This window comes from Crocuta crocuta, unplaced genomic scaffold (genome assembly GCF_008692635.1).
Source record: "Crocuta crocuta isolate KB4526 unplaced genomic scaffold, BGI_CrCroc_1.0 scaffold78, whole genome shotgun sequence".
Lineage (NCBI taxonomy): Eukaryota > Metazoa > Chordata > Mammalia > Carnivora > Hyaenidae > Crocuta > Crocuta crocuta.
Window position 1 is genome coordinate 599698 of NW_027532617.1, and position 24211 is coordinate 623908.

At 39.1% G+C, this 24211-nt stretch overlaps 2 protein-coding genes and 10 non-coding genes across 18 annotated transcripts in view; 9 read left to right on the forward strand and 3 right to left on the reverse strand.

The window, feature by feature from the left end:
* Positions 1 to 7578, forward strand: part of TAF1D (TATA-box binding protein associated factor, RNA polymerase I subunit D) — a 10871-nt gene extending 3293 nt beyond the window's left edge. For 2 of the 4 annotated variants that reach the window (XM_077780598.1, XM_077780599.1), the window contains exons 4-12: positions 1000 to 1172; positions 1734 to 1794; positions 2265 to 2434; positions 3240 to 3273; positions 4560 to 4594; positions 5548 to 5598; positions 6001 to 6043; positions 7209 to 7254; positions 7474 to 7578. In XM_077780598.1, coding sequence (XP_077636724.1) covers positions 1000 to 1172; positions 1734 to 1794; positions 2265 to 2426 — 396 coding nt within the window. In that variant the 3' untranslated portion in view covers positions 2427 to 2434; positions 3240 to 3273; positions 4560 to 4594; ... (2 more) ...; positions 7209 to 7254; positions 7474 to 7578. Of the gene's footprint in view, positions 1 to 999; positions 1173 to 1733; positions 1795 to 2264; positions 2435 to 3239; positions 3274 to 4283; positions 4334 to 4559; positions 4595 to 5547; positions 5599 to 6000; positions 6044 to 6813; positions 6881 to 7208; positions 7255 to 7473 lie in introns of all 4 variants that reach the window. The other 2 variants (XM_077780601.1, XM_077780602.1) reach the window with 2 other exon arrangements.
* Positions 2946 to 3074, forward strand: LOC144245215 (small nucleolar RNA SNORA40). Its single transcript, XR_013339206.1, has one exon. It is a non-coding gene; the product is annotated as a small nucleolar RNA SNORA40 (small nucleolar RNA).
* LOC144245211 (small nucleolar RNA SNORA18) lies at positions 4104 to 4234 on the forward strand. The gene has a single exon (XR_013339203.1). It is a non-coding gene; the product is annotated as a small nucleolar RNA SNORA18 (small nucleolar RNA).
* Positions 4377 to 4448, forward strand: LOC144245216 (small nucleolar RNA SNORD5). The gene has a single exon (XR_013339207.1). It is a non-coding gene; the product is annotated as a small nucleolar RNA SNORD5 (small nucleolar RNA).
* LOC144245219 (small nucleolar RNA SNORA8) lies at positions 5344 to 5480 on the forward strand. The gene has a single exon (XR_013339211.1). It is a non-coding gene; the product is annotated as a small nucleolar RNA SNORA8 (small nucleolar RNA).
* On the forward strand, positions 5732 to 5872 carry LOC144245209 (small nucleolar RNA SNORA1). Its single transcript, XR_013339201.1, has one exon. It is a non-coding gene; the product is annotated as a small nucleolar RNA SNORA1 (small nucleolar RNA).
* On the forward strand, positions 6237 to 6309 carry LOC144245218 (small nucleolar RNA Z40). The gene has a single exon (XR_013339209.1). It is a non-coding gene; the product is annotated as a small nucleolar RNA Z40 (small nucleolar RNA).
* Positions 6908 to 7034, forward strand: LOC144245210 (small nucleolar RNA SNORA32). Its single transcript, XR_013339202.1, has one exon. It is a non-coding gene; the product is annotated as a small nucleolar RNA SNORA32 (small nucleolar RNA).
* LOC144245220 (small nucleolar RNA SNORA25) lies at positions 7280 to 7406 on the forward strand. Its single transcript, XR_013339212.1, has one exon. It is a non-coding gene; the product is annotated as a small nucleolar RNA SNORA25 (small nucleolar RNA).
* CEP295 (centrosomal protein 295) overlaps positions 7544 to 24211 on the reverse strand; it is a 56936-nt gene continuing 40268 nt past the window's right edge. For 3 of the 4 annotated variants that reach the window (XM_077780594.1, XM_077780593.1, XM_077780596.1), the window contains 14 exons: positions 23561 to 23726; positions 23289 to 23432; positions 18689 to 18841; positions 15139 to 15236; positions 14517 to 14619; positions 13873 to 14121; positions 12629 to 12768; positions 11738 to 11912; positions 10288 to 10925; positions 9262 to 9399; positions 8387 to 8483; positions 8108 to 8272; positions 7755 to 8026; positions 7544 to 7670 (listed from right to left, as the gene is read on the reverse strand). In XM_077780594.1, coding sequence (XP_077636720.1) covers positions 7632 to 7670; positions 7755 to 8026; positions 8108 to 8272; positions 8387 to 8483; positions 9262 to 9399; positions 10288 to 10925; positions 11738 to 11912; positions 12629 to 12768; positions 13873 to 14121; positions 14517 to 14619; positions 15139 to 15236; positions 18689 to 18841; positions 23289 to 23432; positions 23561 to 23726 — 2577 coding nt within the window. In that variant the 3' untranslated portion in view covers positions 7544 to 7631. The remainder of the gene's footprint in view (positions 7671 to 7754; positions 8027 to 8107; positions 8273 to 8386; positions 8484 to 9261; positions 9400 to 10287; positions 10926 to 11737; positions 11913 to 12628; positions 12769 to 13872; positions 14122 to 14516; positions 14620 to 15138; positions 15237 to 18688; positions 18842 to 23288; positions 23433 to 23560; positions 23727 to 24211) is intronic. The other variant, XM_077780595.1, reaches the window with a different exon arrangement.
* LOC144245212 (small nucleolar RNA U2-30) lies at positions 14703 to 14772 on the reverse strand. Its single transcript, XR_013339204.1, has one exon. It is a non-coding gene; the product is annotated as a small nucleolar RNA U2-30 (small nucleolar RNA).
* On the reverse strand, positions 14941 to 15020 carry LOC144245213 (small nucleolar RNA U2-19). Its single transcript, XR_013339205.1, has one exon. It is a non-coding gene; the product is annotated as a small nucleolar RNA U2-19 (small nucleolar RNA).

Consider the following 24211-nt stretch of genomic DNA (forward strand, 5'->3'; position numbering starts at 1 on the left):
TTTTTGTCTTGAAGAGCCCACAAGTGAGCTGGGGAGAGGCTTAGAGCAAGGGACGAGGGACAGAGAATCCTAAGCAGTCTCTGTGCTGTTGGTGAGCTGGAAAAGTGTGGACGTTATCTACAGGCAGTCTTCTGTTTTCTAACAGTAGTCTACAGCGAGTCTCCCAGAGCTGCATTACAGAGTTAGATGCTCAACTGAGTCACCCACGCTCCCCTTGGCGGCCACTTTTAGAATCGAGATGTACCTGGAAAATAAAATCTCCAACTTTGGTTATATCTACTCTTCTGTACTAACTGCCACTCCGAGACCAATCTATCCTTCAGCACTAAGTTCACTTGGGTTCCTAGTTGGATTCTTCGCTGGTCTCCTCAATGAATATACCCATATATGAGGTGTTTGTTTCAAGGCTGTTTATACAAAATCCCTCGATTTCATCAAGCCTTTAAACATCATTCCTAAAACTCAAATGGTCCCTAGTGACTTTGTGGTAACCTAAGCCAAACCTATCCATACCTTAGATGTGTAGTGGCTTTAGTATAGGCCATTTTCTTATGATACCGAATATTTGATTTCTGACAAAACTGCCTGACAATTATTTAGAGACAGACTCCAATATTTTAAATTATTGTGCATAATTTATAGTCTCTTGCTCTAGAATTGGTGATAATATTTAAAAGAATATTCTCTCACCTTTTGTTCTAGGCTGATTGTATTAACTGTATAGATTTGTTTCTTTGGGAATTTCTAAACACATTTTTAAATGCAAACAAGATTTGTGCTTCGGTTTTCTTGGTGTATACCAACTTAGGTAAATTTGATAATGTGCTAGGTAGACTGAAATCCTTTTAAAACCTGGTATATGTGTTCCACATAGGGCAGAGTAAATCAAGATCATGTAAGAGTTTTTGGTAAAGGGATTCCTTCCGTTTTGGAACATAAGGCATCGGCTGAGAAAGTTTATTTTGTGAGGTCATTACTTAGACTAGTGTTTTTATTTAGCAAGCAGTGGCAAGAGGATTTTTCAACTACCTTGAAAAACTGAAGTATGAATACTACCTCAAGGAATCCTTGAAACAAATGAATGTTGGTGAAGATTTAGAAAAAGAAGATTTTGACAGTCGTAGATACAAATACTTGGATGATGATGGATCTCTCTCTCCTATTGAATCAGAGTAAGTTTAATCATGTGAAATAACTTTGGTCATAGGTTTTGTTAAAAGTTTTTATTTTATTTTACTTAATTTACTCGTTTTTTTAAATGTTTTATTTATTAAAAATTTTTTTTTAATGTTTTTATATCTGAGAGAGACAGCGTGAGCAGGGGAGGGTCAGAGAGAGAGGGAGACACAGAATCAGAAACAGGCTCCAAGCTCTGAGCTAGCTGTCAGCTCAGAGCCCGATGCGGGACTTAAACCCACAAACCGCGAGATCATGAACCGAGCCGAAGTCGGACGCTTAACCGAGTGAGCCACCCAGACACCCCTTGTTAAGTGTTGTTTAAATTTTAGTGTTTCTTATCATGGTATTGATTTGTTTATATTTTACAGCAAGTCATTTGGGTTGTAGCTAACCTCTGAGCTTGGCACGTGAGCCATCCATTTTGGGGTGTCACACACGAAATTGTAAATTTTCTCCTTCATTACTATTGACGTGTCAGTTGTACATCATGATATTATCCTGCTAATGGAATCTAGACGACTTTTCTCACTTGAAGATATATTTAAATGTTACAGGGCAGAGGATGAGGTTGCAACAAATCTTGAACATGATGACGAATGTGATATCAAATTGGTGGTAAGTAACATTTTTTGTCTCCTTTCGTTTCAGAATAGCAGTTGGTACAGGAAGAATTTATTCTATTACTGTCTTAGGTTCTGAATTTAATTTTTGAAAGGCTCAATAGATTTGGTGCAGGAAATAAAAATAGGGATTATTCTCGCAGTTTCTGGGCCCAAGCCCTGCATTGAGCTCTGTGGTGACAGCTAGCTCAGAGCCTGGAGTCTGCCTCAGATTCTGTCTCTCTCTCACAGAAATATATACAAAACATTAAAAAAAAAAAAAAAGACATTGGGATTATTTGGTGAGAATATGGGCTTTTCAGTAATTGCTATTAGGATGTCTTAATGAGAAAAGAAGACAAATTTGGGATTTTTAACATCTAGTTGTAGTCTCCAGGTTTTTTCAGTAACCTAGAGTTCAGTTCCATGTTGTGATAACAGGAATAAAATTTAATTGTTGCTTAATAATTGATTTTTTCATTGCAGGACTATAATTGTTTCATAGTAAGTTCTGAAGTACGAAAGAAGACGAATGTGTATTTAGAACAAGAGGAATATACTGAAGAAGCGGCTTTGTCTAAAAAGAGCATCAAGGTCCAAAAACATTTGTCAGGATCAAATGGCCTGAAAAAGGAGATAGGAATATGAATGTTAAGGTAAATAAAACAGAAAAGGTTTTTCATAGAAAATAAAGATAAATGCAAATACATATGCTAACATAGTGATAAAAATGAATGCAAGAAAATTAAAAGAATCTGAACAAATTAGTAAAACTGGATTATCAGGGAAAGCATTAAAGCTGTCAGATTGTTACACATGTAGGAAAAAATTGAGGATTGCATAGCAAAAATAATCACTTGATAAATAATAAACGGAAGACCTACTGTTTTTGCCTGTCCTTTATTTCAAGAGCTTCAAGGTGTCATTTGAGCATTAAATCAAAGAAGTTACAGAGATTATATATTGAAAAACTTTATTACAGTAATCACTAATGATCAACGACCATCTCAGGATACCTGAAACCCTGTTTTTCTGCCAATTTTATTCAAACAAGGACCTGTCAAATGTGTTTTTGTAATAAGAACTTCCTAGACTTTTACAACTACAGTTTTCTTCTCACCATCGTATATTGCTGATTATGCCACTAAATATACTATATTTTATGATTGCACTTGTGCTTGTTATTGTTCAGTTCTGTGGACAAAGACTTAGACCTAAGTGCAGAAAATAAATCCTCTTTTGCAACCCAGAACTCATGGCTCAGTATGAGTTTTGATACATGTAAGAAGGAACAAGATACCTAACCAACTGAAGTGATGGTGAGAGGGTTGCTAAACTTGAAGGTTGGTTTCAGCACTGTAGAATGGCTAAAAGCCCAGAACATAAGGGAAATCTCAGCTGTGGAGAATTAGTATTCCAAATTTAATGTGGATGTGAAACAAAGATGCTTTCTTGTTCTAGGATTTTCACTTGAGAGCACAATCTGGACTTTGAGGTATGTCTTCTGCTTTCAGTGAAGGGATTTCTTTGCTTTTCGTGAATTTTTGGATCAGATTTGTTTAAATGGACTTTATCAGACTAATCTCTAAAGGTTTCATTGTTGAAGGACATTTTGCCAGTTCTAATTCCTGTTTATGACGTGTTTTCAGAAAAGTAGATTTTAGGGTTCACATTTTATAGGGACAAGTGCAAGCTTTACTTCACTTGCAGGAAAGGGTCCCTAAACTGTAACTTAGGTTATGGCAGTAATCAGAATGTAGGATATTCCGACTTTAAGCATCTACATTGTCTTAAACTAATGCATGGTCTAAAATGAGATTTAGGATTTAATAGTGTAATGTTAGAAATGATTACACAAGACAAAAGATTTCCTAAATCTGAATGGTTAATTCAGAAGCGTCCCAATTTGTTATCTTCCATATTAATATTTTATTTATCTTTTCCTGAAAATTTTTAAGTGATGTCAAATAACTAATTCTTAAAATGAGGCAGAATCTTAAATCACTTTGTTGTAATATCCTGGGAATTTCATTGACAAAACACATTGTGATACTGGAGTTTGTAAAAATCAAGACTTCAGATACTAAAATCTTTTTCCTTTGGTTCTAGAATAGCTACTTGGTACTTTGCGTGTCTATCTCAGTGTATATAGACTCTTGTAACCATTCAAAAAATCTTTACCGTGTGATTAACTTATGGAATGATTTAAGTTTGTTGTAACTGGGAGGATGTTTGGCTTTTTGCCGTTTTGAACTTGAAGTTTTAGAGTAGGTTGCAGTTGTAATTGTTTTCTTGTGGAATCTTCTGTTTTAAAAGTAAATAGTGGTTGAGGTCTATCCCGATGGGGCTTTTTCTGTAGACCTACATCGTTGGAAACGCCTCATAGAGTATAAGTGTGGTTTCCTTTATTCACAGAACTATTTGTTAGATCTGTGGGAAAGAACTACAAGACATCTATCTGCTAAAACACTGGAAGACCTAATGGTCAAATTTTTTAAATCTTAGGTATTGGAGTATCCCAAGAATCTGTACAGTTCTAGGGTGTGCTAGTTTAGGTAAGTTTTTACTGGGGACAGTGAAATCTTGGGCACCATTACAGTTCAGATGATGAATTTAACTGTTCAACTGCTGAATGATACAGACATGAACTAAAACCTAATTCTGACGGAGCTGATGATAGCTAAAAAAAAAAAAATAGATGTCATTTTGGATACTAAGCATCTGTTTTGTATTTTAATTACACACTTGTCCTTAATCTTTTACTTGGTATTTTATCTGTAGGGGTGAACATGATTTGAAATCATTCACATTTAGAGGTAGGTGGAACATTTAATTTCTGTTGAAATGTATTAAAAATTCAAAAGTACTGAAAAAATGTGAGTTGTGAGTACAGCATCCCATTAGTGTTGTGCCTCGTAGTTATTTGGGGTACACCACAGAAGTATTAAGATCTTGGGGCGCCTGGGTGGCCCAGTTGGTTGAGCAGTCCAGTTCCGTCTGGCTCAGGTCATGATCCCAGGGTCATTGGATTGAGCTGTTTCAGACTCTGCTGACTGTGGAGCCTGCTTGAGATTTTCTTCTCTCTCCCTCTTCCCCTCTCCTCCACTTGTATGTATCCAAGATCTTAGCAAAGGTATTTGCCGTAATATTCATACACCAAATTGGACAGAGACTGCCTGTCTAGGAAATAACATGAAAATGCCCCTCCCCCATTATCCTTAGGTAACAATTGCTATTGTTCATCCTAATAACCTGTGTATTTGAATGTGTTATAATATGGATTTGAATTTCTATTCTGCCTAACAGCATCTGAACAGCCATGGTCTTGATATCTAATGAATCCTTTCTTTTAGTATTTGACTTAATAGTTCTGCATGTATATTACAGCCAGGATAAAGATAATAGGGACTTGGTTTGTAATTTCAGATGCAGTTAATGTGGTTGCCTCATTGGAATGATAGGAATAAAAGTCAAATTAGATATTAAAAGAACTTAAATTTCTAGAGATCAGTTTCTCAGTAGTATTGCAACCTTGAAGTACAGGGGTTTACAATTCAGTCAGGATTGCACTGCATGGTATCTGCACTCAGCAGCTGTTCCTGCTGGGTGTTCAAAGGACAGTGCAATATCAATTCAGTATCTGGCATCGTTGGTTTTCTTGGCTTTGTGCATGTTAAACCTGGTATTTTTATTGAAACATTATTTCTATAGATTTTCAAATTGAATTTGAGGTAATCTTTGATAGGAACTAATGCTTCTCTTTTTCTAGGGTGTTTGAAATTAAGAACCAGATAGATCCATCTACTCTGATCCTAAACATGTAAGGCTTCTGTTTCTGTTGCTTCTAGTGGATGCTTTCTTTTATTACTAACATATTCTTAGCAAAACAGCAAGACTTCTATACAGAATCAAACCTTGTAGTTTATACATAAGCTTGAGAGGAACTTTATAAAAGCCTCATTCATTGTTAAGATGGAAATGGGCACTGTCATTTATGGTGTCCAGGAATTGTTAATGTGGCTACATGGAGACACAGGTAATGCTTGCATCACAGCACATTTATTGCAGTGGTGACAATGAGACCTGTAACATTTTGTGCTAGGCTTATGGAGTAGAGTGGAAGGAACAAGACTTTTCACATTAAAAGCAATTAAGGGATAATAATTTCATAGATCATTTGCCAAAATAGCAATCAGTGTAATTCTTGAAATTTGATTTCTAGGGCCCTAAAGTTAAAACACAAAAACAGATCTCCGAGATTACAGGTAAGATTTCCCCTCAAGTACCTGACCCTATAGAAGATGAAAGCTTTTCCTTTTATAAAACCTCATTAATGCATTTGTTTACCTAATTTTGACAACAGCTAATCCTAATGGTTTATTGTATCATAATTAAAAAGTAAAAACCCTAGATAGTAAAAGGCCACAACATGTGTTTATGCAGTTTGCCAGTGATTTCTGATGTTATGATGATGGGCAAAATGTTCAACTGCTCTGAATGGGCTGAATGAAAGTAGCCTTTCTGAACATCCATCTAAATGAAATCAGAGGTGGGGGAGCATGCCTGGGTGGCTCCATCAGTTAAGTGACTTTAGCACATGACCTCATGGGTTGGTGGATTTGAGCTCCAGCTCTAGGCTGATAACACTGAGCCTGGGTGTGATCCTCTATCCCTCTTCTCTCATGCCCCTCCCCTACTGGCATGTTCTTTCTCCTCAAGATAAGTACATTTAAAAAATAAAAGGGCGCACCTGGGTGGCTCAGTTGATTGTCCAACTTTGGCTCAAGTCATGATCTTGTGGTTTGTGAGTTTGAGCCTCACATTGGGCACTGCTGATAGCTCAGCTTGAAGCCTCCTTCAGATTGTGTCTCCCTCCCCCTCCCCAAGAAAAAAATGGACTGGGTTGAAAAATTTAGTTATTCCAACTCTGCAATTTTAAGCCTAGAATTTTCAATACATACTAGTTCAGAATGCTTGGAACCTAATTATAACCTTATTTTGAAAAATTTAGTCTAAACTTTAAAATCATCCATAGGCGGGGAATTCATGAAGTATGTCCATATTGAAGTGGAGATTAAAGAAGCCCAATGGAAAGAACTCTGGCAAGTTAATTATTTTTAATGATATAATGGTCATTACCAAGGCTTTGAGAATGCTGGTTTCTCATTTGCTGTGGACATGACCATAAAAAATTTTTCCACTAGGCTTTTCTTTCTTTATGCTACTTTGCTAGCGTTCAGCCTATTGGGAACATTTATAACAGCCATATTTCAGATTCTCATCTGACTATACGTAGTATTTTGAATGGTGCGTGCCTGAGCTCTGCTAGTGATTGGGCAACTTGAATATTACAGTAGATCTAACAGGGAGACTGGCTTCACAGGATCATATCTGGAAGTGGAATCTTCCTTTTCTATTCCTTTTCTATAGGACTGATGGAGACAACTGTGGATTGAACAAAAGCTCTTTTTAAAAGGTATGTACACATTTGAAAACTTCATAGGTCATTTCAAAGAGGGCTTGTGGGGCTAAAACCAAGAGCCCTTAACGCTGTGACCAGATATTAAAGTTCTCCATAGGATATAGTAGTTACTCAGTGTTGCTATGTTTTCCTGAGGAGATACAAGATGTGATTGTCCATGTGGGAAAGAAGAAATATCTTCTAAATCTAACTAGTATATATTCTTGTTTTCAGGGCTATTCTGAAGATTGTGATTCTGACTCGGAGGAACCATGGTGATTGTGGAAGGAATCACATGTTAAAATTCTTAAATAAAAATTTATTGATTTTAATAACTTAGTCTATGTTACATCACACATAATTTAAAAAAATTTAACACTTCTCGTAGAAAGTCAGCATGTATTTTTGGCTCGAAGTTTCTCTAGTGTTTTCTGTGAAGGGAATAAAAATAATTAACAGTTGTAGTATATCCTAGAGATGAAAAAATTGGGCAGGGGGTGGGGGGACTCAATCACCTTATGAAATTCTTTTGCCCTTGCCCGGTTTTGGGCATATGCTTCTTGCTTTGCTTTCTCTTCCCTTTGCTGTTTCACTTCAGCTAACTGATTGTACAATCTGTAAGAAATTTGTATAGAATTAAGGACAAGCACTTCAGGAATATGCATAGACACCCACCCACACACATACCTTAGAGCCCTTTGATGCATGAGGGCTTGTGCAGTCTTTCTGTCTTCAGGAAGTGACACTCTAACCTTATTCACACTCTTCAGGCGACTCATAGATGAGCCTGACCAAGAGAACAAGTGATCTGGCAAATTCTCTCATGCTATATACTTTGTGATAATTGATGCAGATATGGGGAACCTACCTATAGGTTTCTCCTTAACTATTTTGGTTTGAGACTTCTCAGAACGGTAACTTTTATTCTTTATTTCTTTCTGTCTCTGGGAAGATCTCTCCATAAATGACTTTTTCCTCTTCATAAATGCTTCTTGTAAGCTCCCAGGTACAGCTGTTAACTTCGGCGGGGTTTCTGTTTAAAAATTGAACCTTATTTCATTTTTGTGCTGGCAGTATACAAGATTGTAGGGGGATGTGAAGGCTGAGAGGTTGAGTAGGGAACCATTTTAGATTCTTCAAGGCATACCTGTTGAAACTGTCACTGCCTCCTTCACATAGTGTTCTGACACAGCTGGAAAATTTGAGGTTTCTTTTTCTGACATAAGAGGCAGACATTCATTCACCTAATTGTAAGTAAATCATAGATAAATCTCCATTTTTCACTTCATTCTTACCACTTTCTAAACCCCTAGTTTCCTTCGGTAGATGCAGATGTGCAACAGAGTATAGGAATATGTCCAATGAACTTAGCTCCTATCCCACTACTTTAACTGCTTTGTGGGTTTCTCCCATCTAAACTGCAGGGCTGAGTTTTCTGGGAAGAGAAAGTCTCTAGTGGCTTTTTTTAATGAATGGCTTTTGCCCAGCCTACCCAAAAGCTTTTCCTTAACTGATTCAAGTTCTGCATCTGCATTGCTTACCTACTGCTTCCCCATTACCCTTCTCTGTAATCAAGGAAACAAATACTTGGTGCAGAGCCATTTTTTAAAGATGTATTGAATCAAACAGTTGATGGGTGGCAGCTGAGATTTTCCTATTTTCAGCTGCAGTTTTGTTGTGATCAATGAATTCACCTATTATAACCTAAATAAGAATTGAATTTACAGCAGAATTTCCTCTAATGACTGTCTTGTAAGAACTGAAGTGAGTCCCATAGGAATGGTTTACTTGCAGTGGAGGAAAGTAGAAGGAACCCTGCAGCTCACAGGACTAAAAATCTATTGTGCTCAAGTTTATAATTTAGAATACATTCTCATTTTTTTCTTCAGGACTGTTAAGCACAAAACAGATTTGGGTAAGTCCTTTAGGTCTGATTTCCTTATGTAAATAATTCCTTATTCTCAGCTGTGTGCTGCTGTATAAATCAGGTGTATTTATATTAAAGGGAGCTATGACATTTACCTGAAAAGTGCTTTTTGCCTCCTTTTCTCTTTCTTCTAGGGTTAAATTTGCAAACTCCGTTTCAGCAATACTAATATCACTGGTGCTTACTAAAGTAAGCTCTGGTTCTTCCATTATACCATGTCCAGACTCCGTCTCCTGTGTAGTAAAATTGAAAAGTAAACCATATCTGAAGTAACAGTTTTCAAATACTAAACATGTAAAAACTGCACATTACTGAGAAAGGACAGCAATGGCCAATGAAGGCCAAAGTGGTGTCTCCCTCATCCCCAGCTCGCTTTTAGAAATCCTAAATATGTGGAGGACGGGCGAAAAATCGCTTCTCGGCCTTTTGGCTAAGATCAAGTGTGGAGGACTGGCGAAATGTCTGAAAATAGCTACAGCAAGAATTAGAAGCCCAAGTATTGATTATAGGGCTGTGCAGGTACTGCGGGTTGACTGGCAGCTGGCAGAACCGGAGGGTGTAACCTATGTAAAGGAGCAGTAGCTAGTGGGCTGCTGTCAGATTATTTAGAGAGAAGTTTCTTCAGCTACTAAGTAAGAATCTGTAAAAGAACACCCCAAAAGCAGCACTCTTGCTCTCAATTTGTATTGTGGGTTTATCTGTATCTGTTATCTGGAGTTGAAACCAAGCAGATTAATCCAATGCAGCGCAAAGAGATTCAGCGCTGAAAGGGCTGAAGCACAGGCCGAGCTATTCCTCAGGGAAATGAGAGGGGGATATCAATTGGGAGCGGACCAGTTGTAATATGTAAAGGTCAGTTTAAAATTTGAGTGCAGAACCTGCTTGGGATGCTCTCTGCCTGCCTCTGCCCTTGCCCTGTGTGCGCTCTCCCTCGCAAACTTCAAAAAAATAAAACATAAAAGGTCAGCTTAAAATTGGGAGTTTGCTCATTTCACTGGAGATTTCCAATGATTACATGATTGACTATCCCATGAATGTTAAGAAGCTTTGTTGCTTCTGAATTTTGTCTGAAGTCTTCCCTGGAAATGAATTTGTTTCCATACAACACAGATTTCACTTACCCAAACTGGAATAGAGCTCTGTAATGATCCAGAATTTAAGAGCTCTGACGGTGCTAGTTGAGACAGATTTCTTAGGATTTCTGGAGTTTCTACTTTAGTTGAATTCTCAAAGTATTTTTCATTCTGAACAGAATACGGTGCTTGAACTGAAGCTCCCATCTCCACTGTTCTCAGACACAATTGAGAATCAGTTTCTTCTACATGGGAATTTACATTTAAAGCCCCCCAACTTTCCTGTTTGTCTCCATGGAGTCCTTGACTTTGTAACGCTGTATCAACCCCTCTTTCAGCTAATTCTTCAGAACCAGGTCTGTCTTTTCTGCCTTCTAGTTGGGCTTTTACTGAGCCCTCACTAGAGCCAGAACCACAGGGAGTGCTATGCTGTAGATACAAGTGATGAAATACATCAGCCTCATCAGATGAACTGAACACTGAATTTTGTAAATTTCCTACAGAGAGCTGGAAATGAACACTTTTTTTCCTGTTTTGTAATTCAGTCTGTTCAGAGTAGTTCTGATTTTCCATGCTTTGGAAAGAATCTCTTGCCTCAATGCTAAAGATGCTCGGTAGATCAACATGCTGGCCCCCGTCCTGTGAAGAAAATTCTGGCAGAAGCTGTCGAAAAGACTGTTCAGAGCCTGGAAGAAATAAGTTAACATAATTACGTGTTGTAAATCCTGGATACAGATAAAATCTCTTTAACAGTTTGAGTAAATGAACTCCGCTTACTTCCTACAACTTGGGAGTGAAAGCTGATGTATGTATACATGAATAGAAAACTAAAGGATGGTCACAGTGATTTTCAAATAACTCCACTGCTTAAACCATGTATTTTCTCCTAGTCTAATAAAGAAAATAAGCTATTAGATATGCTTAGGACTTTTCCCTCAAAAGAAAAAATACTGATTTTAATAATACACTAAAATCTGCATGTGTATCTCATATATAAAAAGGAGTGTATATATAAAATTTGTACAAGAATTTTTTTTTGAAAGCAAGAGCGTGAGCAGGGGAGAGGGGCAAAGGGAAAGAGGGAAGAAGAGACAGAGAGGTGGGGGGACAATTTTAGGCAGGCTCCACGGAGTGCTCTTATCTCATGACTGTGAGGTCATGACCGGAGCTGAAATTAAGAGAGACTCTTCCCCAGCCTGTATAAAAAGTTGCAGGATACTTAAAATGTTAACTATAAGGGCTGAGGTAAGAAGTTGAACAAGAGGTAGAGCTTTTGTTTTTATCAGATTCAGTACTATAAAAATGCAAACTGAGCATTATTACTCCTGTTACTTTAACAGATACACAGAGAAACAGAAGTTGTACCATTCGGGACACAAGTGAGCACAGGCACGGAGACACACCAAGAAGTGCCAGGCCCAATTGCCAAAGAAAATGGATGTAAACCATGAAAAAGTAACTGGGTTTCTCTAACTTTTTCTAACTTGATCATACACACCCTCAATCATCTCTTCTGTAGCAGAAGCCTGGGCTGCAGCATGAGCCGTGTGCGCGTCAGGTTGCTGGTTTGGGCTTGCGTTGGAGGGCTTCACGCTGTCTCTCAGTGCTGTAAAGGAAACTGTACTTTTGGATGGAACGGCAGTCCGGTGGCTGTCACATGGAGACTCTGAGTTCTGACGGAAAACAACAGAGAAAGGCCAGAATCCCGATTACGTATCACCAGCTGAGTCAGCGCTCCTGTTCCTATGATGCTACTCTGCCTTAGTTACCTACCACTTCTCTTTTGCACTCGCAGTTTACTTATTCTTATTTACTTATTACCCAATTCTTCCATTTCAATGAACAGGAAAAAGGCTTTTTAAAAAAAGATTATTTAGGGGGCGCCTGGGTGGCTCAGTTAAGCGCCCGACTTCGGCTCAGGTCATGATCTCACGAACCACGAGATCGAGCCCCGCGTCGAGCTTTGCGCTGACAGTGAGGAGCCTGTTTGGGATTCTCTCTCTCTCTCTCTCTGCCCTTCCCTGCTCTTTCTCTCAAAGTATAACTTAAAAATATTAATAATAAATAACAATAAAAATGTTCTTGACCATTTTACAGATTGTAAGCCTTAGCAGGAGATTAGGCTCACAGTACAAAATTCTAGTGCAGCTGGTTTTCAATCTTGGTTCCACATTAGAATCACTTTGGGGAGCCTAAAAAAATTCCTGATAATCTAAAGCACTCCTGGAGATTCTGATTTAACTGTTCTAGGAACAGCCTGAGTACTGGGATTTTCAAAGACTCCACAGGATTCCAGTCAGCATCCAAGGCTAAGAACCATTATTCTGTTCTAACAGTAAAAAAGATAAACTATTTTTGGAAATTCACAGCAATGAACCATCTACATTACCTGGTAAAAGTCTCCGCTGTCTTGAGAAATCCCAGAGTATGATGATAACATATCAAAATCTAGATGTGGTTCTAAGGGCTTAAATAGCTGATGATGCAAATTTGGAAAAGTGTGTTCTAATTCCGGGAAGTCAAGGTCAACTGTTAGAATTTTCAGAAAAAAAGATATAATTTAGTTTTATGTAACTCCCAATTCAACAAAATTATTTCCATTTGTTTTCATTCCAGCAGATACTTTCAAATTAAGTGCTATCATTATATCCAACATACCAGATATTCTCAATGACCAAAACCTTTGACAAAGGTTCCACTTTTACTAGCTCCAAAGTAAGAAGTTAATTAGGAGTAAGAAGCCGTTATGATCACTGTTTTGCTATAAGCTTTGTTATTCTCACTTAGTTCATTTTAGGATCAATGATTTTAAAAAAGAAACCATGCCTGGTGGCTTGGTCAGTTAAGCGCCCAACTTTGGCTCAGGTCACGATCTTAGTTCGTGAGTTCGAGCCCTGCATTGGGCTATCTGCTGTCAGCAAAGAGCTCACTTCGGATCCTCTGTCCCCCTCTCTCTGCCCCTCCCCTGGCACCCCCCTCTCTCAAAAATAAACATTAAAAAAGAAAAAAAGTCTTGTTCACTGTACTGGGTGCTACTATGGGCCAGGCATTGTACTCCATGTGTATTATTTCGTTTAATCCCCAACATCCCTCTTTTACAGAAGATGAAAGAGTAATAAGCAGCTTGCCCATGGTCTCACAGCTAATAAATGATCATACTAGGATTCAACAGTCTCGTCTGTGAACTCCTTTCTCAATACTGGCAATAGTGCCTCAGCTGTTATAGCTAACTTTGCACTAGTAAGAAAATTTGTTGATCTCTTCTACATGTTCTTCAGTCTGAATACTAAATGCCGTTTTCCACGTCCATGTCATAAGTGCTGCAGCAGTCCATAAAAACATGAAGCTCCGGGCACCTGGGTGGCTCAGTTGGCTAAACGTCTCACTTTGGCTCAGGTCATGATCTCATGGTTCATGAGTTTGAGCCCTGTGTTGGGCTCTATGCTGACCGCACAGAGCCTGGAGCCTGCTTCGGATTCTGTGTCTCCTCCTCTCTCTCTGCCCCTTCCCCGCTCGGTCTCCTCTCAAAAAATGAACAAACATTAAAAAACAAAAACACGAAGCTCAAACAATCACTCCTTCAAACTAAAAGGATGAAAGGTTATATAGAAGTATTATTCAAAATCATTTTACCCTGCAAGTCTGTTTTCTCAGTCATCAAATTTGCTTCATTTATGTGTTTGTCTATCATCTGCTGAAGCTGTGTCTGACCAGATGTGAACTTTTCCACTGCAGGCAACACAGGTTTATGAACTTCCCCAGAGTCCTGCTTCTGATAAGGGACTTGTGATGCAGGAACTACAGAACTTAAGACATTTGTTTCCTCCTCTTTACCAGTGGTAGGTTCTTGTTCCCTGTGGTCCGCACGCTCTGAAAATGACCCTGAAAATGGAGTTTTGTGAAAATATTTAATGGCTGGGCACTTCCTGAGAGACACATTTTGGCAGGCACAATATACACTGATAAGGGAGCAGGGTGATAAAGAACTCTGTTTGGATTCCCACTGAATGGGAAAATGTGACCAGAGCAGATAATTCTCAAAATGTTGGAGATCCACAGAGCATCCCTGTGGGTCTGCAGGCATTTGACTTCCAGTCATGCTTAGAGTACTGGACTGTCTGATATTCTGTCAGGCATGAATAGTTTACTCCTGAGATTTACAGAAACATTCCTTCTCAGCACACTGGGACGATCCCTCAATGTCTGCTCTCACCACTGTACCGAACTCCACTGATGCTGGTCCTTCAATTTATTTACAAACTTTCTGATATTATTACCTGCATCTGTAAGGCTCAAATCTGTGTTTTCAGAACTTAAAAAGCTCCCAGTAGAAATAGTTATGGATGATAATGGCTCATGATAAATCTCTTCTGTTTCAGCCTAAAAATTAAGAGGAACATCAGACTACATTGTAGGAAGTAATAGAAAAAAACCAAATCAGCAACATTAGCAATTATCAATTCTGAGCTCAGATCAAGTGTAGAAACCTTCATAGTTGTAAAGGTCAGTAGTAAAATCTCTTCATCATTGCTCAGAACTCATTATACTTTCATACACATCCACACACACACATCTCCTCCACCCCATCCCTACCTATCTCACACATCAAGTCCTCAGTCATATACTATCACCTTCACATGCACACCACCCCCACACACACACCCCAGACATAAGCCCTTACTGTGTTAAATTATTTTTGCTTCTCAGAACTACAGAGATCATGCATCAGGTAGACTGGAAGGTCTTCTGATGCTCAGATTTGGCTATTTTCATCATTGATCCACTTCAGGAAGAGCAGATCTCAGAGAACACAGACTAACATTTGACAACTTCTATAAACTAAGACAATATGAAACCTAACAGGTCTAACAATGGGGTATACATTAAGACACTACTAACATTTTCTGGCTTCACAGGTGGACTCAGATATGTATTTTCTTCTTCCACAGCATAACTTAATACTGCATGATTCTCAGCCACAGCCTCCTTGATCTTAGCTGAAATGGATGGGAGGGAAGAGAATTTAGACGATTACAAATCAAATTCTTAGCACGCAAGGACATTATTTCTGTGTTTTGACAATTTTATTTCATATTTTGCTCTGTAAGATTGCCTTATCTTAGACCAAAAAGAAACAGAAAAGCATTCATTTTATTATTCACCAAAAACATTTCCTAGTCATCTTTTATAGTAACAAACTGTATGTGTTATTACTCTGTGAAAAATAGAAAATTGCCAGTATGATGGAAAATACTTTTGTTATTACTTTAAGTGAAGCAAAAATATTCTGTCATAAATACAAGATGATCTCAAAGTTGAGAAAAATGCATGTAAAAAAATCTAAAGACATCAAAGTGCAACAAGTGGCAGGAAAAGGAGGAATTTTATTTTAACTTTTGGTGTGTTCTAAAATCACAATAAGCACATACTGCTTTTATTATGAATTATTCTTAATTTTATTTGATGTGTTAAAATACATATAAAAAATATTTTGCCTCACTTAATAATTCAGATATGCTGAGTTAATTTTTCTCTTACACCGAGAGCCAACATTCATGAGAAAACTGGCCAAAGTGTATAGTCAGTCATCTGTGGCTCTGAAACAGAATAAAATTAAAACTGTGCCACCAAATATATAAACGTGTATCTCATTATCACCGTGATTTTATTAAGAGATACCATACACATTAAAAGTGTGTTTCTTAAATGTCTATGTGAGAAGTGTTTTCTTAAAGATAACCCAGGACACACATGCAGTTACCTCTATATTCATAATATCTCTGTTATGGATAATGAACCAGAAATAAAGCTAATACCAAAAATTATAGTAAGTACAATTTGTTTTTAAACACTTTTTTTACTCTCTTCTAGTTCATTAAAAAATGTATTATTGTGACCTAACTGTTTTAACTTGGTTTCTTCAATACACACTACAATTTTCAGTAAAGAAACTAAGATATGGTGAATTGCACAGTAATTTGTTATTTTTTCTTAGGCAGCTCATTTCAAAAGCTAGTTGGGAGATAGGAAATTAATCTGCAGTTTTTCAATTCATAATCAACTCTACACTGATACCAAGAAGATTCCCCAGAGGGAGGATCTGGGTACTGGTCAGAGGTGAAAAATAAAAATGAGAAGGGAACAAGGTCAGAGTAATTAAAGATGCTGAATTCAATGGACAGATCCATGAAGGTAGCTGGCAGAGAAACAAGTGTCACTCGTTTGTCACTGAAAGACCAGGGCCCATGATGAGATTACTAAAAAAGGGAAGTAGCGTCATAAAAGTGATGCCTCAAGCAGAGTAACCTTCCCAGCTACCCAAGAAATTCCTGCTTTCCTTCAGAAGCAAAGGGTACAGAGCTTGAAGTTAGTGACATCCTTAAAAAGCTATTAAGAAATTAAGGTGAGATGAGGAAGACGTGGATAAAGAGAAAGGGAGGGAACAGAGAAGAAGCAGAAAGCTGGGACCTTCTTTTCTAAGACAGAAGCAACATGAAGCTGGGGAGGATTATAAGAGAAAAGCAGTCCCTGCGAGCCAGGAGCTGGCTCAGCGCTATCAGTGAGGCCTGGTGCTCTCCTGTTAAACCTGAACAATTTCACAGGTTACCAACCAATAGAAAAGGCCACACTCTGTGACTGCGATGGATCAAGACAAAAATGAGGCCCCTGGTAGGCATGTCTAAACATAAACAAAACCATGAGTATTATCCAAATCACAAAAATGGCCAAGCATCTCTTTACCATGGCCTGAATTATTGAGGCCAAAACTGTAATTTTTATATATATTTAACCGTCAGATATAATTAAGAATGATAATTTAGGGGCGCCTGGGTGGCTCAGTTGGTTAAGCATCCGATTTTGGCTCAGGTCGTAATCTCACAGTTCGTGGTTTCAAGCCCTGCCTTAGGCTCTGTGCTGACAGCTAGCTCGGAGCCTGCAGCCTGCTTCAGATTCTGTGTCTCCCTCTCTCTCTGACCCTCACCTGCTCTCTCTCAGAAATAAATACAAAACATTAAAAAAAATTTTTTTTAAAGAATGATAATTTAGGGGCGCCTGGGTGGCTTAGTCAGTTGAGGGTCCGACTTTCGCTTAGGTCATGATCTCGCGGTTCGTGGGTTCGAGCCCCGCGTCGGGCTCTGTGCTGACTGCCAGCTCAGAGCCTGGAGCCTGTTTCAGTCTCTGACTCCCTCTCTCTCTGACCCTCCCCTTCTCCCTCTCTCTCTCTCTCTCCTAGAAATAAATAAAACATAAAAAAAAAAAAAATAAAGAATGATATTTTAGAGAGCTGTCTGGGTGGCTCAGTTGGTTAAGCGTTTTGGCTTAAGAGTCATAACTTTGACTCCTGATTTCAGCTCAGGTCACAACGTCACAGTTTGTGGCTTAGAACCCCTGTGTAGGGCTCTACGTTGACACTGCGGATCCTGCTCGGGATTCTCTGTCTCCCCCTTTCTCTCTGCCCCTCCTGCGTACTCTCTCTCTTTCCCAAAGGCAATAGGTGCTCTTTATGATTTCAGAAAGCACCGAAAGTTATAAAGAAATACAATTCTTCCTTTTCCTACCATTGATAAGCAAATACTACTACACTTTGGTGTTTTCCTTCTTGCCTTTTTTTTATATGAGTAACTGCTGCTTCTTTACCAGGTGTAGTTTTCATGAGCCTCGCTCCATTATTCCTACCTCCTGGGTAAGTTTTTACTGTACCCAATGATGGAATTGCCCCTGCTTCCTGATAACATCCAATACTCATAAGCAAGGCCTCCCCCAAATGACCAATTACAGGCCCAAATCTTAGAGCAAGTCCTTTCTAATACCTGTCCTGAAACACCTCACAGCTTCCTGTGCTGGGCATTCTACTCATTGCAACAAGCCAGAAAACTCCACTTTGTTCAACTACAGCTGTGTTCTTGGTTCTCTTTGCCTGGTGGACACCGACAGGTAGAATAAAAAGGAACTACAAGTATCCATTAGCTAAACCTAGAAGAATGGTAACAATTTCATTTTAAAATGTCAAAGACTCGAATTCGCTGGAAATCATATCCTTTTCAGGTATTTCAATCTCCAATAAAAAAGAGATGTAAAAGTCTCTATAAACCCTCAAAAAGAAAATGGCTCTATCTCATCTCATTCAATTAACTACAGGGACAGCTAAAATAAACAGAAATCTGGTTAGAAAACATACCTGCTGAAAAGATATAAAATAAAAAGTGAAGCCAGCCTCCAATGAAATGTGTAAACCTTTGGTGATGGTAATTCCAGACAATTTTCATGCATGAAGATAGGTTTTACCCCCTTTATTTAACAAGTACACAGAACTACACATTATGGATGCACCATAATGATTCTATTACTAACAGTCATTAGAATTATTTACTTCTCATTATAAATGACACTACAATAAACGTCTTTAGTCCACATATCTTTGTGCATAGGAATTCCACTGATCCCTCACCTGCTTCATTGGAGTTAATACCACAGACATTCTCCTGGGCAACTGGGTAAAGGCAACCGAATGCATCACGGTCCAGTGGACTGCCAAAGAAACTTTGTTCTCGGCTTATTGAGACCCTCAGGGGGTCCCTTTCTTGACAAGAATCTTGTTTACCTGCCAGGAAAAAAAAAGATGGACTCATTAGATTTCCACTTAAATTACCAAAGTTAGTTAAAAGAAAAATGGCAATTTAGGGGCACGTGGATGGCTCAGTTGGTTAAGCACCTGACTCTTGGTTTTGGCTCGGGTCATGATCTCGTGGTTCACGAGCTCAAGCCCTGTGTTAGGCTCTGTGCTGTCAGCATGCAGCCTGCTTGGGATTCTCTGTCTCCCTCTCTCTTTCCCCTCCTGCACCATCTCTCTTTCAAAATAAATAAACTTTAAAAAAAATTAAAAGTAGACACACACACACACACACACACACAAAAACAAACAAAAATGGCAATATAGATTACAGGTGAAAATCTGAAATTTTACAGACTTGATCTATGTGGCAAGGAAATGATAAATGCTTAAATTTTTCACACAGGCCTTTAAATTACTTCACTTCTGGGGCACCTGGGTGGCTCAGTCGGTTAGGCATCTGACTTTGGCTCAGGTCATGATCTCACAGTCGGTGAGTTCAAGCTTTGCGTCGGGCTCTGCGCTGACAGCTGAGAGCCTGGAGCCTGCTTCCGATTCTATTTCCCTCTCTTTCTGCCCCTCCTCACTCACACTGTCTCTCCCTCTCTCTCTCAAGAATAAAATTAAAAAAAAAAAATTACTTCACTTCCATTTCCCTAACTTTTTAAGGATACTCCTAATTCTGATACCAGATAATACTTCAGTATTGACAAATCACAGGATAAAGTTCCTGGAAGTTCACTAACCACTGATAGTATTCTAAGGTATAATATGCATTCATACCATAAAGTTAAAGTAACCATGGTTACTATAAGACATCAAGACAGAGGCTTGCCTTGGAGAGAAGTGAAGGACCCTAGCTGGGAGGACATGAGACGATGGTTCATGGAATTCTCTAACGTTCTAGTTCTTGACGTGAGTGGTGGCTACATGGGGATGGCTATTATACCGATAATCACTGAAATAAGCCCTCATGATTTGTGCACTTCTCTGAATAGTATACTTTGATACAAAAATAATAATGAACAAGTAAGGACATAGAGGCATGAGAGATACCCAAAAGTGGAAGCTAATCTACTGTGTACAACCTTAGAAAACCCTGGCAATTAAAAGCACCAAATATTACATAAGGAAAGTGTGCCCCAGGGAACTAAAGACAGGGATGATGTTTAAAAATATGTACGTGGAACAGATCCATCCCTTCTCCTAAGATCCCTGTCCCTCAATATTCATCCCCAGAGGAGACTAAAGATTTATTCTCTGGAAAACTGAATCCAGTACACTCTGAACTCTGGGGGTTTGGCACTGAAAGGAAACAAGGGAGGAGGACATGAGAATGCCAAAAGAAAATCGGGGGTAGGAAAGTCTGCATCCTCAGTGCAGGACCTCCCCCCCACCCCCGGGTCTGGCTCCATAACAGCAACAGCCAGACTTGTACCAAGCTTGGCAGATCTTCAAGAAACTAAACTCTAAACTGCCTCAAGGAAAGAACTACAGATACTACACTGAGGGTGCCTGTTGAGAAACCACCTTCTCTAATAAGTCCAGCAGGAAACAAAGCCGCCACCTGCAGAATTTCTAATTAGCCATTAGCATCCCAGTCAAATATGCAAGATATTAGAGAAAAGCCTCTAAAAAAATTAGAAACAACAAAAAAGGAACAAAAAATCTGGACAGAGAAAATATAGGAACCCAAACAAACAAAACACTATTTGAGGTAGTTAAGTGCATCAGTGACATGACAGTGGAATGCTATGAAAAAGGAAAAAACCAGAAAAATAAGCTTTTAGAAAGTACAACTTGACTGTCTAAAATCTGTTAAGTTAAAAAAACAGTGAGGCAGTTCTTCCAGAAAGTAACACCAAGAGACATGAACTACAGAGAAGAGAACTGGAGGGTCAATAGAGATCAGGGTTTCTCAACGTTACTTTAAAAAAATTTGTTTTAATGTTTATTTATTTTTGAGAGAGAGAGAGAGGCCGAGCATGAGCAGGGAGGGGCAGAGAGAGAAGGGAGACACAGAATCCGAAGCAGGTTCCAGGCTCTGAGCTGTCAGCACTGAGCCCGACACAGGGTTCGAACTCACGAACTGTAAGATCGTGACCTGAGTCGAAGTTAGAGCCCCCCAGGCGCCCTTCAACGTTACTTTCATCATCACCTGCCTAAGGAGACTGTGCTCCTTATTTCTTGTTCTTATTGCCCCTGCTTCCGTGAAATTTTAGTAACTACACATGTACTATTTATCTTTTTCTGTACAACTGTACTTTGGTACTTCTCCAAGAGCCAGTTTTTGTCCCTTCTCAAAGCACCAGCACCCTTATTAACAATGCAGGACAGCCGTCCTCCAACTTCCAGCTGGGTGTTTCACAGAGAAAACAGTGCGATCTCCCCTTATGTTAGAGGTATTTAATATAAGTATTTGTGTGAGAAAACAGACATTCAACAGAAACTTAAGCAAATTAAAAAAGACAATTTACTATAGAAAAAGAAGTTTTATGGGTCGCCTGGGAGGCTCAGTCAGTTGAGCGTCTGACTTCAGCTCAGGTCATGATCTCGCCACTCGTGAGTATGAGCCCCACATCAGGCTCTGTGCTGACAGCTCAGAGCCTGGAGCCTGCTTCGGATTCTGTGTCTCCCTCGCTCTCTGCCCCTCCCCCACTCATGCAAACATTAAAAGAAAAAGAAATTTTACAAAAAAGGAAATACAGCATACTAACTGAGCAGTGAAAAAAAATTTACATATTGTCATGATACATTAGCATGCTAGTAATTTAGCTGGATTATTCCCAAAATTTATTGCCAAGGATAGTGGTGAATCTAAGAAAAAACACATAAAAGCCTTGAAAAGTGGCTGCCTCAGGTAAAGTTAAGGGGTGAAGGGTGGGTAGGGGCAGGAAAAAATGCTGTTTCATGTTACAACCTTTCAGCACTATTTGGCTTTTTAAACTGTTTGCCTGTAATATTTTGACTAAAAGTATTACCCAAAGAAGTGTGATAAAGACTAGGATAAAAGCTCCCAAAGGCAGGAGAGGGATACTTGATGGTTCAGGACAATTAACCCACCCTGGAGGGAGGAGCAAGATCACGAAGGGCCCGACAGGCGAAGCTGGGCACTCCGACTTACTTAAGACTCACCCCTCAACCAGAAGGGAAAGCCAGTGAAGAGTTTCAAACATGGAGATGCAGAGGCAGACTATGCGGAATATACCACGGGAAAATTAGAGTAAGGCCAGACTGGAAACAGAAGACACTGGAAGCTGGAGCAGCCACTCAGTGGTCTGCAATAAGCGAGTGGCACTGGGGCGGGCTCAGGCCGATGCCAGAGCGGAACAAGAACTGAGAAATGCTGACTGTTATTGGGTGTCAGTGGGAGAGAGCTACACAAGGGTTTGCTCTGAAAAATTTGATCAATTATTTGCTTGAGTCTGAAATCTAAAAATCATTATGAAACGCAAATAGGGCTATTTACTAAAGATCACTGGGAGGAATTTTCCAGATAACTGCATCTACGCAGACGCACAGAGAACTATACCTGCTTATGACTGTCCACAAAGCCAGAATTTTAACCATAATAATTATCCTTAAAAGATAGAAGAAAGGAGCAGTGAAAGTAGTGAAGTAGAAAAGCAGCAGAGGAAAAAAACAAAAACAAAAACAGAGTTACTCCTAAAGAAACAGGGTTAATGGGGCGCCTGGGTGGCTTAGTCGGTTAAGCGTCCGACTTTTGCTTAGGTCATGATCTCGCGGTTCCTGGGTTTGAGCCCCGCATCGGGCTCTGTGCTGACTGCCAGCTCAGAGCCTGGAGCCAATTTCAGAGTCTGTATCTCCCTCTCTCTCTGACCCTCCTCTGCTCACGCTCTCTCTCTCTCCTAGAAATAAACAAATTAAAAAAAAAAAGAAAGAAAGAAACAGGGTTAGAAGGTAGGTAGATACGAAAAGCAGCAGAGGGAAGCAAGAGTGTCAGAGGCAGAGGAATTGAAGAACTGAAGAATTTTTACCTATAGTAAATAGGTTTTCACTATATACAAGAAGAAACTAGCTCCCTAATGCCACATTTCTTTAGGTCCAAATTTTAAATACTGTTAATGTAAACCATTTTTTTCTTTCATGAGTATTCACAGCCTGTTTCTTCGAGACAGAAATTTAGCATCCTGAAATAAATGTAGAAAACCGGCAAACTATTAAAAAGTCATATTTTATTGGGGCGCCTGGGTGGCTCAGTTGGTTAATCCTCCAATCTCTTGAGTCAGGTCATAATCCCATGGTTCATGGGTTCAAGTCCCTCATCAGGCTCTCTGCTCACAGCATGGGGCCTGCTTCAGATTCTGTCTCCCTTTCTCTGCCCCTGCCCCACTAATGCTAGTTCTCTCTCTCAAGATTAAATAAACATTAAAGAAAATTAAAAACAAAATCTTATTTTGTCAAACCATACGTTTACCTAATATAGAAGTTCTGCCACTTGCTGGTGATTCAACTTCTTGTATGGTACTAAGTTCGTGTTGGTTCAAATCCAATCCACATTTAACTTTTGCAACAGGCGGCTTTGAGGATCTCCTGCCCAGGTCTTTGTCCAGATGCTTGCCTATGAAGTTATAGAGACAAAGTTATTACACATAGTACAAATCTGTAACATGCTACAAATTTTTCTTCAGCCAGCAAGTTGCAGAGGTGAGAGTTACCAGCAGTTACAATAGAATGCAATTATCTTACCACTTTGCTGGGCACTACTTTCTGAAAGCAGGGGACTGTCATGCGAAGTGCTCCTAGTAACAGGCCTAATGCTCTCCTGATCATCTCCTTCTGTGTCTTGGGGATGAGGAAGCCACTCTCCCAGCTTCTGACTTTCTACATCATTTTCAACCGTGGGCTTACTTATCTGAAAAAATGGACAATTGAGGGTGGGGATGACACAAGACGAGAGATCATATGAAGAATTCATTCTGTGTACTGCCCTTCTTAAATTAGAACCCCAACCAAATCATTCCATCACTCACACTATTATAGTTTTATAGATTAAAAAATGAGAAATGCTTCTAATACAGAAATGGTGATATTTCCATTGAAAAGTATAACATTGGACTTAAAAATTTAGCTTCCACTGTATCTTTCATAAGACATCCTACTTGAGTACTCCCTTCGCTGCTGTTCTTTCCCCATTACTTTTCCTTAAAAAGAACAGTAAATCCCTAGAACGCAAGTGCTTGTGAACTCAACTCAAACTTCTCTTGAACATCAAAAGATGTAAGGAATGGTAATCAGGCTAAATCATAGATTTAGGAAGTAGCCTTTTAAAATAAAATAGACACCTATTGGAGACTACAGTCCTGTTTCCCCTACAGAGAAACCATGGATGTCTGCGTG